Source organism: Labeo rohita, chromosome 20 (genome assembly GCF_022985175.1).
Source record: "Labeo rohita strain BAU-BD-2019 chromosome 20, IGBB_LRoh.1.0, whole genome shotgun sequence".
Taxonomy (NCBI): Eukaryota; Metazoa; Chordata; class Actinopteri; order Cypriniformes; family Cyprinidae; genus Labeo; species Labeo rohita.
The window spans coordinates 14,669,364-14,686,495 of record NC_066888.1 but is presented as its reverse complement, the minus strand read 5'-3'; the positions used below and the strand labels follow the sequence as shown (position 1 = coordinate 14,686,495).

The following is a 17,132-nucleotide window of genomic DNA, read 5'->3' as shown; positions in this document are numbered from 1 at the left end:
GGTGGTTGTGTGTTGGAGAAACAGCACCTCACCGACTCCACCTAATGTCCCCCATAGCCCACAATGCATTGTGGGTAAGCACACGGCCAGTCTTGGTGCCGCCTTCCCACCCCACTGTGATGTTTCATATTGCTGTGAATGTTTCAATAGGCTCTTATAAGGAGGACTAATTTGGATTCTCCACAAGGCAGGGTTGGTTAATAACTCCCATACTGTCTGAAGTTTAGGTAATTTAGGCCTGGAAAGGAAGGAACAAGGAAGAACCTGCTTGGCTTTTTACTGAAGGTCAGTGACTTATTACTTTCTGGTTCAAAATGGAAATAGCTTACAGTGTCGCTCTGCTGATGTGGTCCAAACACTGTTTACTATGGTTTTAATGTTGGAGGATGATGACGGTTGGAGCATGTTACCATAGATACAAAGCGACCTTTGCCATATGTTTTATTTTTACCAGTCTCACTGCACTCGGTTGCCATTTAAAGTGCACCACATCCAAGAGTGTCATAGACATTCTGCTATAAGTACTTCCAGTGGTGTTGTATCAGTATCCCGTTCACCACTTACTTTCTTGATATTGATTATGAGATCAACAGTTTTACTGTTCAAAACAATGAAGAACAGTGGGCCTACTTATCATGAGCGTAGAGCCCAGTATCTTTTTCCTGGCTCGCATGGCAATCTTGTAAAGGAGTGTGAGCAGGTTAAAGTGACTGCGGAATGCATTTATAATATCATTTGATTCCTTAGCAGTGTAACTATACTGTGCATGTCATGGTTAAAATGACAGGAGATGGATCTAAGCAATGGAAACGAGGGACGACGAGAGAAAGCTGTTAAAGTGCACTTTTGATTTCTGTGATGAATTGCCACAAAAATATAAAAACAGGTATCCTGCCCTAAACACTGACACTCCTTTGGCCACATCCTCTTCCACAGATCTTGTGGTCAAATGTGATCACCTTAACCCATAGTGACCAATGCCTAGCAACTATTTAACGTTCTAGTTATGTTTGTAAAACTGTTGAGTTTTGTCTATGGCTGTGGCGTGAAGCTAACTTGTCATCTGAACAAGAAAAAAAAAATGCATGCATGCATTCTGCAGTTAGAGCCGTCTTCGTGAATGAATGAGGTTTTTTCTTTTTGTACTTTTTTTTTTCGCTCGTTTCTTTTTTTGTACAGGTATTTGTAGAAGTGGACTCTTTTGTGCTTAATTTGGGTATCCGCGGTCATGCAGTCTTAACGCTTTATGAAAAACATGATTGTGTGATGGTATTTAGAGCTTAAACACACTTGTAACCTCATCTGTTGAGATGTTCTTCTCTGCATTGCCTTCTCCACCATCTCCACCAAGTGCTAAACTACCATGTACATGAGTGACTGCGGCATTTCAGTATATCTGCAATTTCATGTAAACGCACTAATTTTACTTTTGTCTTATAAGGAATTACAATACAGAGACAAAATCAATCTTATCTTTATTAAAGCTTATTTTGGGTAGCAAAAGGTTTTTTTTTTTACAAGACATTTTTGTTCTGTTTTAAGGTTTTTACTTTTTCTCAAAGATGAAGGTTGCTCACCATAAATTATTTATCAAGTATTCACCCAGCATCTAAGAAGCCCGACAGTCTATGTATGCTGTGCATGCTGGCCAGAATCCATTTGAAAAACATCTACAGACATATGTTATAATCCCAATCATTTGCACCTGTTTGTGCCTGAGGGAAATAGTGGTGTAAAATGAATTATTTCAACAGATAGACAAGTTCCCTGTGTTGTTACGACTGTTGCTTTTGTTGGGGGGAGTATGTAATGCAGAGGGCTGAGCATTCTCATCTGACTGTATATATGTATGGATGTGTGTGTATATGTGTTTGTTTTCACTGTAACCTCTCGACATTCAATATATATAAAGGGGTTTATTAACGAAATGTGGAGTCATTTCCTCTGTTTTAGATGTCTTTTTTTTTTTTTGCTCTATTTGCTTGGAAAGCTGGTAGTCAACAGAAACCATCAAGATTTAATGAAAGGGACTGAGAAACTGTTATTCAACAGCGTTGGAAGAAAGATTATAGCCCATTAATGTGATATAATGTGTTGTCATTGAGTACAGTTAATAGCCTTTTTTTTTTTTTTTTTTTTTTACTTTTTTTAAGTACTGCATATCATGACTGATTAAAATCAACACAGTTTTTGTAATCTCAGACAGTGCACATTGTCTTGTATATTCATACATTGTTTCAATGCAAAAAGAACAGAACTTCTATTTATGAAATACTTAAAGAAGTTTAGGTTATGTTTATGTTTATAATTATATTACAGTATTTACAATACTCAGTAAAAAGCAAACCCCCTTCCTCAAAAGCTGTGATTTTGAAAGGATCAGTTCAGATTCATCCAATGTTGTTTGCGTGGTCGGTCAATTTTTGGCTAAATTAAATATTCTCTATACTTTGAAGTTGGTGTCTTGGAACTGGGTGTTGATGTACTCTTAGTTTTAAGGCCCCGTAAAACTGGGGCTTCGGCTCCTTCTGTGCTTCTGGAACTTAATGTGCTGCTTGTAAAGACATTGCTGTATGCATGTTCGGTTTGGAATGGTGTCACTCCATAATCTGCCGGTGATCTGTTCTGCTTGTCACCTTCTTGTTGCATGGAGGATAGGGATGCAATGTCAAACTCATCCATTTCCCTTCTCCTTTGCTGCTGTAATCGTCTGCGTTCTTGTCTTTGACGAACTTCAGAGTTTTCTCTGAGATACTCTCTGGCATTTTCTTGTTCTAGGGGAGGTGGGGATGTCAGTGGAACTGCTGGAGGCTCATCTTGCAGTGCTTGTACATCCACAACATTGTGTCCTATGGATTCATCACTGGATGAGGAACTTGACTTTCTTAACTTTGACTTTAGGCCAGTTTGTTCCGCTGAATTAGACTCAGACTTCCATGATTGTGACTGGGTCTTGATTATTAATGCAGACCCTTTTTTCAGTGAGGCAGGAGGTGACATCTCAGATGATAAACTGGACCATTGTGTTGCAGGTGTTAAATCTCGTTTCATTAATTTGGTCGAAGAAGGTTCATTCTTTGTGAATGCAATGTACCTGTTTACCTTTGGGATTTTATCAAGAGATACACCAGTTTCTTGAAAGAAACTTGTGTCTGTTTTTCCAGTGATGCTATAATTAGGTTTAACATATTCAGCTGAAGTGCTCGGTATCTTTGTTTCTTGAGCTACCCCAGATATTTCAACTCTTTCAGCCCAGACAGCAGTTGATGCCCAAGAAGGATACTGACTTTCAGTAGGTGTGAATTGAATGTATCTCTTAACTCTTGTCACTCTGTCAACACTTCCAGATGAAGTGATCTGTGTCATTGATTCTGTTTTGTTTTCATTAGTAGTTGGTATTGCTGTCACCTTTATGGATTTAGCAACACTTGAAGATGGAAGTTTTGACTGTGCTGAAGGTTCGTATTGAGTGAATTGAATATAACTCTTTACTTTTGGGATTTTGTCAAGAGATTCACCTGTTTCTCTAATAGATGGTTTATCGTCATCATCTTCAGATGAAGAGCTTGATCTCCTTGTGTCTTGAACTGCCCCCAATACTCCAAGTCTTTGAGCTGAGACACTAGATGCTGACTGAGTAGGGGGTTGACTTTCAGTATGTGTGAATTGAATGTATCTCTTAACTCTTGATACTCTATTAAGAGATACTCCTGTTTGCCCAGAGCCATTGTCTTCCTGAACGTCATCCTCAGATGAAGTGCTGTCCCTAGTGGCTGGTGGTTTCAGTTTGGTTTCCGTCACCTTCGTGTATTTTTCTGTGCTTAAAGGTCGAAATGGTGACAGATTCGAGGTGTATGGTTCGGGTTGTGTGAACTTAATGTACCTTTTTACTTTTGGGATTTTGGGAAGATATTCGCCTGTTTCCTCTCTGATATTCTCTTTTTTAGTAGTGAGTTTAACATCTTCCTCAGAAGATGAAGTGCTCCATCTCCTTGTTTCTTTAGCTACCGTGGTTACAATGACTCTTTCAGATGAGAGACTAGTTGTTGTCTGAACTGGAGATTGAATTTCAGGACGTGTGAATTGAATGTATCTCCTAACTCTTGGTACTCTATCAAGAGATGTTCCTGTTTGTCCAAAGACATTGTCTACTTTGGCAGTTGGTTTGACATCGTCCTCAGAAGAAGAGCTTGATCTCCTTGCTTCAGATTTGGTTTCCACCCTAGGTGTGACTTGCAGTTTATCTGAAGTGGTGGGTGACACAACTGGAAGATGAGATACTGGCTGTTTAAATTGGATATATCTCTTTACTCGTGGTACTCTTTCAAGAGAGATACCGATTTCTTCATTCTCATTCTGAGATCTAACATCATCTTTAGAGGTGCTGGTGAGCGTAGATGTTACTGTCTCAGTTGTGGCCTCAATTTTGGATACTGGTAGTGTTGGGGAAGAGGGTTCAAACTGTTTAAATGTGATGAATCTTTTTACTTTTGATACTCCATCAGAGGCTACGCCTATTTTCCTGAAGAAATTGTCTTTCTCGGTTGTCAGTTCATCTGATGATGATGATGATGATGATGAGCTATATCTCCTTGTTTCCTGTATAGCATCTTTCATAGTTAAGGAAGGAGGTGATGGCAGAGTTGGAGAATGATGTTTGTACTGTGTAAACTGCACATATCGCTTAACCTTAGATACCGCATCAAGATCTATTTGCCCCCCCAAATTTTTTTCCGTAGCATCAGGTTTGTCATCCAACTTGACAGATGTCTTAGAACTTGTCTCCACTACCACCGCAGGCCTCTTGGTGGAAATAGATGAAGATGTTAGAGTTGGAGAGTAAGGTTTTGGCTGACTGAATTGAATGTATCTTTTAACATTCGGCACTGTATCATGAGATACACCTATCTTCCCAAAGAAATTGTCTTCGTTGGTTGAAAGTTTGATATCATCTTCAGAAGACGTACTTGATCTCCATGATTCAGGTTTTGCCCCTAGTTCTTTGTTCAAGGGCAGTGTTGTCAAAGAAGGTTCAGTGCTTGAGAATTTAATGTATCTTTTTACTTTTGGAATTCTGTCATAAGATGCACCCACTTGTCCAACAAAATTTATATCTTCAGTGGTTTCTTTGACATCATCCTCGGATGAGGAACTAGATCTTCTGGACTCAGTTGTTTCTATAAATCTAGGCGTAACTACCTCAGTGGATGGTGGAAGAGATGGTAATTTGACATCATCCTCAGATGAGGAACTAGATCTCCTGGACTCTGTTGTTCCTATAAATCCAGGTGTGACTACCCCAATGGTTGGAGTAGATCGTAATTGAACATCATCCTCAGAAGAGGAACTAGATCTCCTGGACTCAGTTGTCACTATAAATTCAGGCGTGACTACCCCAGTGGTTGGTGGAGGAGACGGTAATTGGACTTGATAGGAATCCGAGTGTGAAAACTGAAGGTATCTCTTCACGTTTGGTAAATGATCAAGGGATAAACCATTTTCGTTTTCATTAGTGGTCACCTTTGGCTTTCTATTACGAGAGACAGTTGATGACTTTGTTTCAACTTGTGATTGAAGATTCCCCTCATCTGTTTCATTTTCGTGTCTGTTGAACAGTCGTGCATTTAATGCTCTTAATTTCAGTAGACCTTTAGAATGTTTCTTGTCAAATACATCTGTGCTGCTGGAGGAGTTATCAAAGTCAATGTTGAGGACTTTGTCTGCTTTTTTATCTGGTGTGATGGATCCGCTGTTTATCCCAGATGCCATTGTAAACTCTATTGGGTACTCTGAAAATTGATCTTCTTCTTCACTCGAATATGATCTATCAGTATCATAGCCTCTATTCAGTCTGTTTATACTTGACCTGTAGACAGGATGGACATGGTATAGTGGCAGGCTATCTTGACTTCCACTGTATGATTGATCATTTTGTTTTTTGCGTTTAATCTTTCCAGACAAACCCTTCCTGGTAGAGGTAGGTGATGATGGCAGAGATGAGGACTGGTGTTGATGCTTTAAATACATGTATTTCTTCGCATTTGGACTTGTATCTTTAGGTGTGGTGCTTGGCTGCACAGATTGTATTGTTTCCTCAGTTGTTGTCTCAATTCTAGTTGAAGGTCTGGATACTGACAGAGTTGGGGAAGAAGATTCAAGCTGTGTAAATGAAATGTATCTTTTTACTTTTGAAACTCCAACAGAAGATACATCTACATTGTCACCTTTGGTTGTCAGGGGATCATCATCATCTGAAGATGAGCTGTATCTTTTTACATTTGAAACTCCAACAGAAGATACATCTACATTGTGACTTTTGGTTGTCAGGTGGTGATCATCATCATCATCTGAAGATGAGCTGTAACTTTTTGCTTCCAGCATCTCATCTTTTTTGGTGAAAGAAGGTGGTGATGGAGAAGGAGGTTCAAACTGTTTAAACGTGATGTATCTTTTTACTTTTGAAACTCTAACAGAAGATACATCTACACTGTCACCTTTGGTTGTCAGGGGATCATCATCATCTGAAGATGAGCTGTATCTTTTTACGTTTGAAACTCCAACAGAAGATACATCTCCATTGTGACTTTTGGTTGTCAGGTGGTGATCATCATCATCATCTGAAGATGAGCTGTAACTTTTTGCTTCCAGCATCTCATCTTTTTTGGTGAAAGAAGGTGGTGATGGAGAAGGAGGTTCAAACTGTTTAAATGTGATGTATCTTTTTACTTTTGAAACTCTAACAGAAGATACATCTACATTGTCACCTTTGGTTGTCAGGGGATCATCATCATCTGAAGATGAGCTGTATCTTTTTACATTTGAAACTCCAACAGAAGATACATCTCCATTGTGACTTTTGGTTGTCAGGTGGTGATCATCATCATCATCTGAAGATGAGCTGTAACTTTTTGCTTCCACCATCTCATCTTTTTTGGTGAAAGAAGGTGGTGATGGAGAAGGAGTTTCAAACTGTTTAAATGTGATGTATCTTTTTACTTTTGAAACTCTAACAGAAGATACATCTACACTGTCACCTTTGGTTGTCAGGGGATCATCATCATCTGAAGATGAGCTGTATCTTTTTACGTTTGAAACTCCAACAGAAGATACATCTACTTTGTGACTTTTGGTTGTCAGGTGGTGATCATCATCATCATCTGAAGATGAGCTGTAACTTTTTGCTACCAACATCTCATCTTTTTTGGTGAAAGAAGGTGGTGATGGAGAAGGAGATTCAAACTGTTTAAATGTGATGTATCTTTTTACTTTTGAAACTCTAACAGAAGATACATCTACATTGTCACCTTTGGTTGTCAGGGGATCATCATCATCATCATCATCTGAAGATGAGCTGTATCTTTTTACATTTGAAACTCCAACAGAAGATACATCTACATTGTGACTTTTGGTTGTCAGGTGGTGATCATCATCATCATCTGAAGATGAGCTGTAACTTTTTGCTACCAACATCTCATCTTTTTTGGTGAAAGAAGGTGGTGATGGAGAACGAGATTCAAACTGTTTAAACGTGATGTATCTTTTTACTTTTGAAACTCTAACAGAAGATACATCTACATTGTCACCTTTGGTTGTCAGGGGATCATCATCATCTGAAGATGAGCTGTATCTTTTTACGTTTGAAACTCCAACAGAAGATACATCTACTTTGTGACTTTTGGTTGTCAGGTGGTGATCATCATCATCATCTGAAGATGAGCTGTAACTTTTTGCTACCAACATCTCATCTTTTTTGGTAAAAGAAGGTGGTGATGGAGAAGGAGATTCAAACTGTTTAAACGTGATGTATCTTTTTACTTTTGAAACTCTAACAGAAGATACATCTTCATTGTCACCTTTGGTTGTCAGGGGATCATCATCATCATCTGAAGATGAGCTGTATCTTTTTACATTTGAAACTCCAACAGAAGATACATCTACATTGTGACTTTTGGTTGTCAGGTGGTGATCATCATCATCATCTGAAGATGAGCTGTAACTTTTTGCTTCCAGCATCTCATCTTTTTTGGTGAAGGAAGGTATCAATGGAGAAGAAGGTTCAAACTGTTTAAATGTGATGAATCTTTTTACTTTTGCTACTCCATCAGAAGATACACCTATTTTCCTGAAGAAATTGTCCTCCTCGGTTGTCAGTTCACCATCCTCTGATGATGATGATGATGATGAGCTATATCTCCTTGTTTCCTGTATAGCATCTTTTGTAGTTAAGGAAGGCAGAGTTATCTTATCTGGTAAGGTGTTCTTTGTTGAGGAAGAAGAAAATGATGGCAGAGTTGGAGGTCCAGAATGAGGTTTGAACTGTTTAAATTCAATATATCTTTTAACCTTCGGCACTGTATCAAGACCCACATCTACACATACCCCAGGTTTGTCTGATATGTCATAAATATGCATATTGTCATCAACACTGTCATGAGTGACAGCCTCTTGTCTTATAAGAATGCCAGCACTAGGCATTCTTTCATTTAAGGTGACATCTTTAAGACTGCCAAATCTATTTAAGGTGGCAGAGTTTGCATAGTTCTCTATGTCTGATTTATCCATTTCCTCTGGGTTCACAACATATTTGTTTGGTCCATCTATACTTTCAACACTTTCACTTGAACTAGAGGAGCTTACTCTGTTGGAGCGATTCAACTGCTTGTTATCATCAACATTAAGTTCTTTACCAAAAGGTTTGTCGAAATCATCCTTTAGTGGGTGTCCTAAAGCAGAGTTGGAGAGATCCCGGATACTTGACCTTTCAGAGCTTTCATTGAAAGAAAAGCTTTCTCCACTGTCATTCCACAACTCTGGGTCCAATTCATCAACATTCAGTTCTGTCAGTCTGTTTGGCCTTTCTGGAAATGGATCTGTACTAAATCCTGGAATTCTACCCATTGTGTTTTTGTTTCCTGGTATAGTGACAGCAGGAGGATCGACACTTTGTTCAGATTCTCTTGAGAAGTTACCTTCCTGACTTGACTGAGATGATGATGATGAAGAACTGCCCCTTCTCTTTAGCTCTGTGATATCATTTGCATCTGGAATTGGCTCAAATTCCATGGATTTTGCCATGTTTTTAGTTGAGTAGGTTGGCAGTTTCTTACCATTTATGACTAAAGCATTCACTTCCCCTTCCTGTAGTGAGCTGCTACTACTGCTGTCTGCTCTTCCTCTGTGAGTCTCTCTCTCAAGGGCTTGCCGTTTCCCACCGGTTATTGAGGATTCATTTTTTTTGACTGTCTCATATTGAGGCTCAACTTCTGTGTTGCTCTCAGAGGAGCCATCCGCTTGATTGTTCTCTACAGTAACGTAGTAAGGGACTTCCACTTCTGTGATTCCACCAAATGTAACTCTTGAACCCGATCTCACTTCTTGGTCTTCTACATCAGAGTACCCCTCATTCACATATGGCTGGGGCCCAGCGGAGGAGGTTGTTGTTGTTGTTGGTGTTGTAGATCGTCTCTTGGATCGTATTCTCATCCATAACTTGTCTAACAGTGGTCTCAAAAGAACACCAAGGATAAAGGCCACAATAAATGTAATGATGACAGAGAGGCAGACGGCAAGGACAAAATTTGACTCGGTCCTTTGGCGTAAAACATTCCTTGGTGCGTTTGTGTTTTCTTGCTCATTCAAGATGGTTGCTGCTTCCCTACGTGATCTTGAGCCACTGCCTTTTTTATAGACATGTAGATCAAATACTGATATGTGCTCTCCTTGAAGACCTGAAACACACACATAAAGTCCCGCTTGCTGCTCAGTGATGTCCTTAATTATAAGTTTTGGTTGGTTATCTCTGACTTGGCCTTGTGGAGTCCACCAGTGAACCTGCATGATATCTAGAATAAAAACAAGGAATTCATCACTAAATGTGCATTAGCATTTACATTGTTTACGTGTACGTTTTAGGAGTTACATAAATGCATGTAAAAAGGAAGTTCTAAAGTAGCACCTTGACTGTCATTGCTGCAAGGAATTGATATTTGCATCCCCTCGTCTACAATCATATTATGATAGCGACCAGATGTGCTGTATTCATGTGTTGGACAAGTAAGCTCTGAATCCTTCAGGTGAAGCAGATCTTTTCCAGCATGATGTGGTGGAGAGGCACATACCACTTGCCAGGAAGCATCACCGATTTCAGTATCAAAGCTAATCCATCTTCTCAAGGTCTGCAAGTTGCAGTCACACTTCCATCTGTTGAAGGAGACATCAACCAAGGCGTTCAGGTTTCTCAGCGACTGGTAGGCAGGAACGGGAATGGTGACCAGCATGTTATAGCTCAGATCAAGGACCTGGATGGAATAAGTGAGTCAATGAAAATGTTTTTCACGTTTTAATGCACACTAGACCAGTGGAGATTAAAAAAACCCCTCCAATTTCCTAAATTTCAAGGGCACTGTTTAGTCCTATATGAAGTATTCCTAACAGGAGCAGAAGAAAACTTAACTTAAATGAGGGATCTGAAAAAGAACTCAGATCAAAATTAGAGAACACTTACAGATACCTCCAAGTTACTGGTGTTAATTTGGCACCTGGTGCTAATTTCCTTAATTATATGACAAACCCTATTTAACTGGCAGCATTCCTTTAATTTTCACCGAGATTGCAAGATGGCGGACCACTCTAAGGTGAATAAAACCCTGCGACAGGAGGTTGTCCAGATGAAGGCCAAAGAGATGACACCTTTAGCCACTGCAAGAGAAGTTGGTCTTTCTAAGTCCCCTAAAAAACCTGGTCGTCCACGTAAGACAAATGCACGAGAAGACAGGGTAATGCTGAGACTCTCAATGGGGAATCAGGGTTCAGCACTGCAGCTGGAATTGCTTGCCGGTTTAGTGCTGAACAAGGTAAGGATCTGTCTTAGCATGTTTATGAGAAGTTAGACTGAAAGGGCACTCTGCAGTGACCAAACCTCTCATCAGAAGAAAGAATCAAAAGGTTAAGCTCACCTTTGCTGAGGAGCATGTTGTGTGGAGAGAGAACTGCTCCAAAGTTCACTTTAGTGATGAGTGCAAGTTTAATTTATTTGGGTCTGATTGGAAACATGTTTGGCATCAAATCAGGGAAATACTGAAGCCCAAGTATGTAAATAAGTAAATGGTAGGGTTAATGCAAATGTTTATCATAATCTCCTTAAGCAACATACAGAGCCTTCCCTACACGCATCTCCCAATCAGCTTGCAATTTTCATGGAAGACAATTCCTCTGCCACATTGCAAAATGGGTAAATCAGTTCTTTGAAGCTAACAACATTAAAATAATGAAATGACCAGCCTGGAGTTCTGATCCAAGCTTGATTGAAAATGTCTGGAACGTTATGGCTAAGAAACCCATTACAGTTACCAAACTGGAAGAAGACTGGATCAAGATCACACCAGTGCACTGTGAGAAACTAGTGATGTCCTGTGGCTGCAGATGTGCTGACATCATTTAAAGCAAGGGTCCCTACACTTCCTACAAATTTCTGACAGCTGTAACTTTCAAAGATTTTAGTTGCAATCTTCTTTCATGCTACAGTGGTCACTTTCTTTCTAATTTTGATCACTGTTTTCCATAAAATATAGGTTTTTGTTGAAATGCCTTATTTTGTCAAACATGTTAGTAGAACAGTGGTATGCTGATATTCCTTCAAATTTTAAGCGATTAAGATTAACAACTTTTATTTATTTATTTATTTGATTGTTTTCTAATTTTGAGCTCCAATGTATGTTGGCTTATGCAGTAACTACCCAGTAGGGGGAGCACACTCCAAAACATGTCAAGTTGAGTTCACTATAGGATAACAGAACAATATCATATGATTGGTATTAAAATTAAACTGAATAGTTTTGAGATGTTACCTGCAGATGTTTTAGGTTTACAAAAGCATGTTGGTGAATGCTTGTAATGTTGTTATGCTGGAGATGTAGCTCCTTCAAATGAATACAGTTGTCTAGGTCAGTAAGACCTATCTCAGATATCTGGTTATAAGACAGCTGAAGAATCTGTAGAGATTTAATGCAGCCCAACCCTGAAAGAGAAAGGTATGTTCATAAGATCAAAAGGTAAACATAATGCAATGATTAACAACCGTGCACTGATAAACTTTCTAGTTAAATATCAATGCGTTCTTTGAGGCCCTGAGGGGTGTTGGGTTTTCAGTAAATTGCAAAGTCAGATAGTTTGCAGTAGTTTTGAGTTATAACAGCCAATTGTTGTTGTAATAGGTAAAATCCAAAACAATATAGTGCTTAAAAAAATAGAAAAAAAACAGAGGATGGCTGAAAAGTGAATATAGCTCATGGATGTTCTATATAAATCAAATGTTTGGCTGTACCCGGATTACAGCCTGCATTGACCCCATAAAACACAAGCACCTGTTTGTGCCAATATCTGTTGCCGTATCAAAACCTAACATAGTACTGCTTAGTTATGGAGTGTGACGTGAATCACCACTTGTTCTAATCAGGGAGGTTCTTGCAGCAACACTGCTTGAATACCTTCAAGACTTTACTGTCAAGTGTTTAGTAATAGTATTCTCACTATTAACCAAAAGTATTTGCATCTTAGTGGCTAATATTTTTTGTCTTAATATTTAAAGCCAAACTACAGTGCTTCAGATAATTTACAAACATCTGAAAGGTTCTTGAACACATCAAGAATTGAGTTCATTTAAAGTGGAAGGCTGGCAAAGGTTTGAGTATGTCTGTCAGAGAAGAGATGGAGAACTCTCTTGCCTATTTTAAGAAGCGTGTCGACTGCTGAGCTGAAACGAGGGTCTGCTGGATAGGGGTTTATCAGAGAGAAACATTGAGGCTGTGCTCTGAATCACAAAGAGCTGAAAAACACTGAGGCACCACCATCTAATTTATTGTTTACAGGCTGGCCGGATTGGATCTGCTAAGGCTAAGAGCACAATTTAAGATCTGATTCTTGGCCTTTGTTAACAAGTCCCATTGGATTTCAAACAAAAAATATGTTTCAAGGCAGACACAGAAACATTAAATCCATGACGAAATTGCAACTGGCTCGACACTGACAATCACATCCTGGAACAGGATTTTAGAAATTGAATGAAAGAATTAGCCATCCCATTAAAGAAGCACCGGACACAAAATGAAAGATTAAATTAAACTTATGTAAGGAAATTTAATTATGTAGGTTATTTTGTCATCCAAAATCTGCATTTCATAGCCCCTATAAGGATAACTGACAGTTCAGTGCTTTAAGTGTTAAACACACTTGTTTTTTGTAGGTTATTTAAAGGATAAGTTCACTTCCAAGATAAAAAAATTAATCCTGATAATTTACTCACTCCCATGTCATCCAAGACATTCATGTCTTTGTTTCTTCAGTCGCAAAGAAATAACATTTTTTGAGGAAAACGTTCCAGGATTTTTCTTCATATAGTGGACTTCAATAGTGGCCAGTGGGCTGAAGGTCCAAATTGCAGTTTCAATGCAGCTTCAAAGGGCATTACACAATCCCAGCCGAGGAATAAGCGTCTTACCTAATGAAACGATCTGTAGATTTCTTAAAAAAAATAACAATTTACATACTTTTTAACCACAAATGCTCATCTCGCACTACCTCTGTAACGCACACACGCAACTCATATTGGAAACACCACGCATTGTTAGTTCTTTGTCTGTGTACTTCAGTTAAAAAAAGTTAGGGTATGGTGAAAAACTCAGATCTCATTATCTCCTAACTTCAAAATTGACATCGTTGTTTTACCTTTTTGTGTTAAGGCCATTAAAATTTCTTTGCACATTCACTTTGTAAACAGCAGGTCAGTACTTCTTCCTACGTCACGCGTGACATTTCCATGACTACATAATGCGTGAGGTTGGGCTGGTGCAAAATGAGCATTTGTGGTTAAAAAGTGTCAATTTTTATTTTTTAAGAAACTGACCGATCGTTTGACTAGATAAGACCCTTATTCCTCGGCTGGGATCGTGTAGAACTCTTTTAAACTACACTGAAACTGCAATTTGGAAGTTCAAACCACCATAAAAGTCCACTATATGGAGAAAAATCTTCAAAAAACTTGAATTCTTTGCAATTAAAGAAAGAAAGACATGAACATCTTGTATGGCGTGAGGGTGAGCAAATCATCTGGAAATTTTTATTCTGACAGTGAACTAATCCTTTAAGTGCGTCATCTGGGTATTTGAAAAACACACACTATTATTCTACAAAATGTCTTGGAATAGTGCAGAAGTACACAAACTGAGACGCACTTATAAGCTCGCAAAACCGTAAATAACCTTCCTGCACTGTAAGACACCTTTGGACACACTGGACCTTAACGTAAGCGTTTATGTGAAGGATGGTCAAAATACAAGGCTGCAGTGAAATACAGTCTCTGGAATGTGTTTAGACCATTATTACCCTTTTACAGCCCGTTATGAGGCACAGGAATGCCAAGCCCAACCCTAGTGACTAAATCACAGGTGATTTCTTTTCACCTCATGCTGAGGGAGGATCCTGCGACAGGTTTAAATGGAATTTAACAGCTTAGAAGAGTGTGCAAACGCAAAAGATCAAAGTTCCCCTGATGATGCAGCCATTTATCACAGGGTGGAAAATGTGCGTGGGTTTTAATGAATTTTACAGATTTTACATAATAAAATTAGATGATTTAATCATTTTTAGTAGCTGGAGATCCATCTATCTATCTATCTATCTGTCTATTAATAATAAGGGTGTAAATGTCACTATTATAGTAATGCAAAGACATTATTTTGCCCTGATTTTCTGTTTAATTTGAATGTGTTTTTCAGGACAAAGGACAGAGATACTGTTTTATACAGTAAGAGTGTTGAATAAATTATGCTGTAAGGTTAAGTGTTTATCACACACTCCTGCGGCACATACCCTTTGGTAGATGTTTTAGATGGTTTCTTTCAGCAGACAGCAACTGAAGGTCAGGTGCCCAGGACGTGCATTCCTGTTGTCCACTGGTCAGGGTCCTAGTGCCTGACCGGTCTTTCTTCAAAATCAGAGACAGGCTCTCCAAAGCATTACTTCCCACCCAAAGGTGCAGAAGCCTCTTCAATTTTACATGACCAAAGCTGAGAGGAGCCAGAGAACGCAGGGCATTATTGGATATGTTCAAGGAAACCGCAGTTCCTGGGATGCGTGTGGGAATCTCAGTCAGACCCAAAGAAGAGCAGTTCAGGAGAGGACCACGCTGGCACAGGCAGGGAACAGGACAGGTGGACGTGGGGAAAGAATGTGTCCCCCAGAGGTGGAGGAACAACACTGCAACACCAAGCACCGAGCTGTACGCTGACATTATAGTCAGCCCTGAATGATATAAACAAATAACAGATTGGAGATGATGACAGAATATGGTATACTCAGATTTGTATGATACAATATAGATAGAAAAAACATTAATTTTGTATTGTTTGAGTTGTTAGGATGAAAGTGGAGAAATTCTCCCTTATGAAAGCCATTCGCTGCACCACAGAATCAATAAAATCAATCATATGTACACACACGTATATCTAAGGAGAGTATAAATTATTAAACACCAATCCTTTGCTTAAGCTTAATGGAAAATTCAAGTAAAATTTTCAAATTCACAGACAGACTGTATGAAAAAAATATAAATCAGATTTGTTTAAAACTAACCTTTTAGGGTAGCAATTCTCCACTCGTCTCAGGCGATCTTCTGTCTGTAGCTCTGGATAATTACCAATAAAACACTGAGACCGACTGAGAAATTCTTTGACTTTAACTCCAACTTCCCTAAGATCAAAGTCTGAATAGCATTATGGCACCAGACACACACACAAAGAACAATCTTTTTACAATCGCTCACTTGCCAGAGTTAATGTCTTACTCAGGTTTGCTCCCTCCCAAGCATTTTAAGGATATGAAAAATCAATAAAATTGATTAACAACAAAAGAAAATTCTATTTAACACTGAATAAATGAGAATAAACAGTTACATGTATGCACTGATATATTAGTGAATATAATTGCTACCAGATTATTGACCAAAATTAATAATTGACAAATAATTCTCTTAACTTGGTCTCAGTCGCCACATGATACAGATAGCAACCCTAATATTTGATATTGTTGACGTGGTTCATGTTTTTCTGAGCGTCTGAGTTCAACCACAATGCACATAGTTTTTCAATCAAAACCGCATTTCCGTTTATTAACAAAAACACTGCAATATGAAAACATTTTCCTCTTCATTCAAAATATTTGTGACTTCCCTTCTGACAAAGTTGAAACAATCTAGAACCAAAGATGATGAGATGGTTTCAGATTAATTGACTAATCCAATATAGGGTTGAAAAGACACACATATGACAGTTAGTCTCGTTTAAGAACAGGTTTTTAGTTTGGACATCACAATAATACTGTGTTCAGAAACAACAATAAATACCACACATATACCAACATGAACCAAGCCAAGAAGGTTATATTGCACAAAAGATCACACTCAAATAACTCAAATAATTATATATCATAGAAGTTTTCTGTTTTTATCTTATCAAAAGACAACATTCTGGTACACACCTCCGAACATGTCATTAGTAATTTCTGAAAACGTGATTTGGCACTATAATACAGGCCTTGAAAATATGTTTCAGAAGTGATGCATCAATATCCATTGTTTTAGAATCACACTTACAGTGTTACTTTTTTAACGTGTTGCTTAAAGGGATAGTTAATCAAAAAATGAAAATTCTGTCATTAATTACTCACCCTCATGTCATTCCAAACCTGTAAGACCTTTGTTTATCTTTGGAACACAAATTAAGATATTTTTTATGAAATCTGAGAGCTTTCTGACCCTGCATAGACAGCAGTCAACTAACACATTCAAGGCCCAAAAAGGTACTAAGGACATCATTAAAATAGTCTGTAATAGACTGTAATGTTTTGAAGCTACGTGAATACTTTTTGTGCGACTTTATTCATCAGTTTGTTCTCTTCTGTGTCAGAAAGCCCTTGAATTGAATCAAAAATAAATTCTTAATTTGTGTTCTGAAGATGAACGAAGGTCTTACAAGTTTGGAATGACATGAAGGTGAGTAATTAAAGACCGAATTTTCATTTTTGGGTGAACTATCCCTTTAAAGCAAGTTGATGTGCTGATCCTCCTTCAATGAACATAG

General features: G+C 38.5%; 1 protein-coding gene across 6 annotated transcripts; it reads right to left on the bottom strand.

Moving 5' to 3' along the window:
* Positions 1-2,119: 2,119 nt before the first annotated feature.
* LOC127182720 (uncharacterized) lies at positions 2,120-16,190 on the bottom strand. 6 transcript variants are annotated; one of them, XM_051138243.1, is made up of 6 exons: positions 15,628-16,190; positions 14,866-15,297; positions 11,847-12,016; positions 9,956-10,298; positions 6,765-9,842; positions 2,120-6,494 (listed from the first exon to the last, which is right to left on the bottom strand). In XM_051138243.1, exons 2-6 carry the CDS (start codon positions 15,284-15,286, stop codon positions 2,428-2,430), a joined length of 8,079 nt encoding a protein of 2,692 aa, XP_050994200.1. In that variant the 5' UTR covers positions 15,287-15,297; positions 15,628-16,190; the 3' UTR covers positions 2,120-2,427. The 6 variants fall into 6 exon arrangements, with proteins under 6 accessions (XP_050994200.1, XP_050994199.1, XP_050994202.1 ...); XM_051138242.1 differs by having other exon boundaries at positions 2,120-6,764; positions 7,035-9,842; XM_051138245.1 differs by having other exon boundaries at positions 2,120-6,224; positions 7,035-9,842.
* Positions 16,191-17,132: the final 942 nt, after the last annotated feature.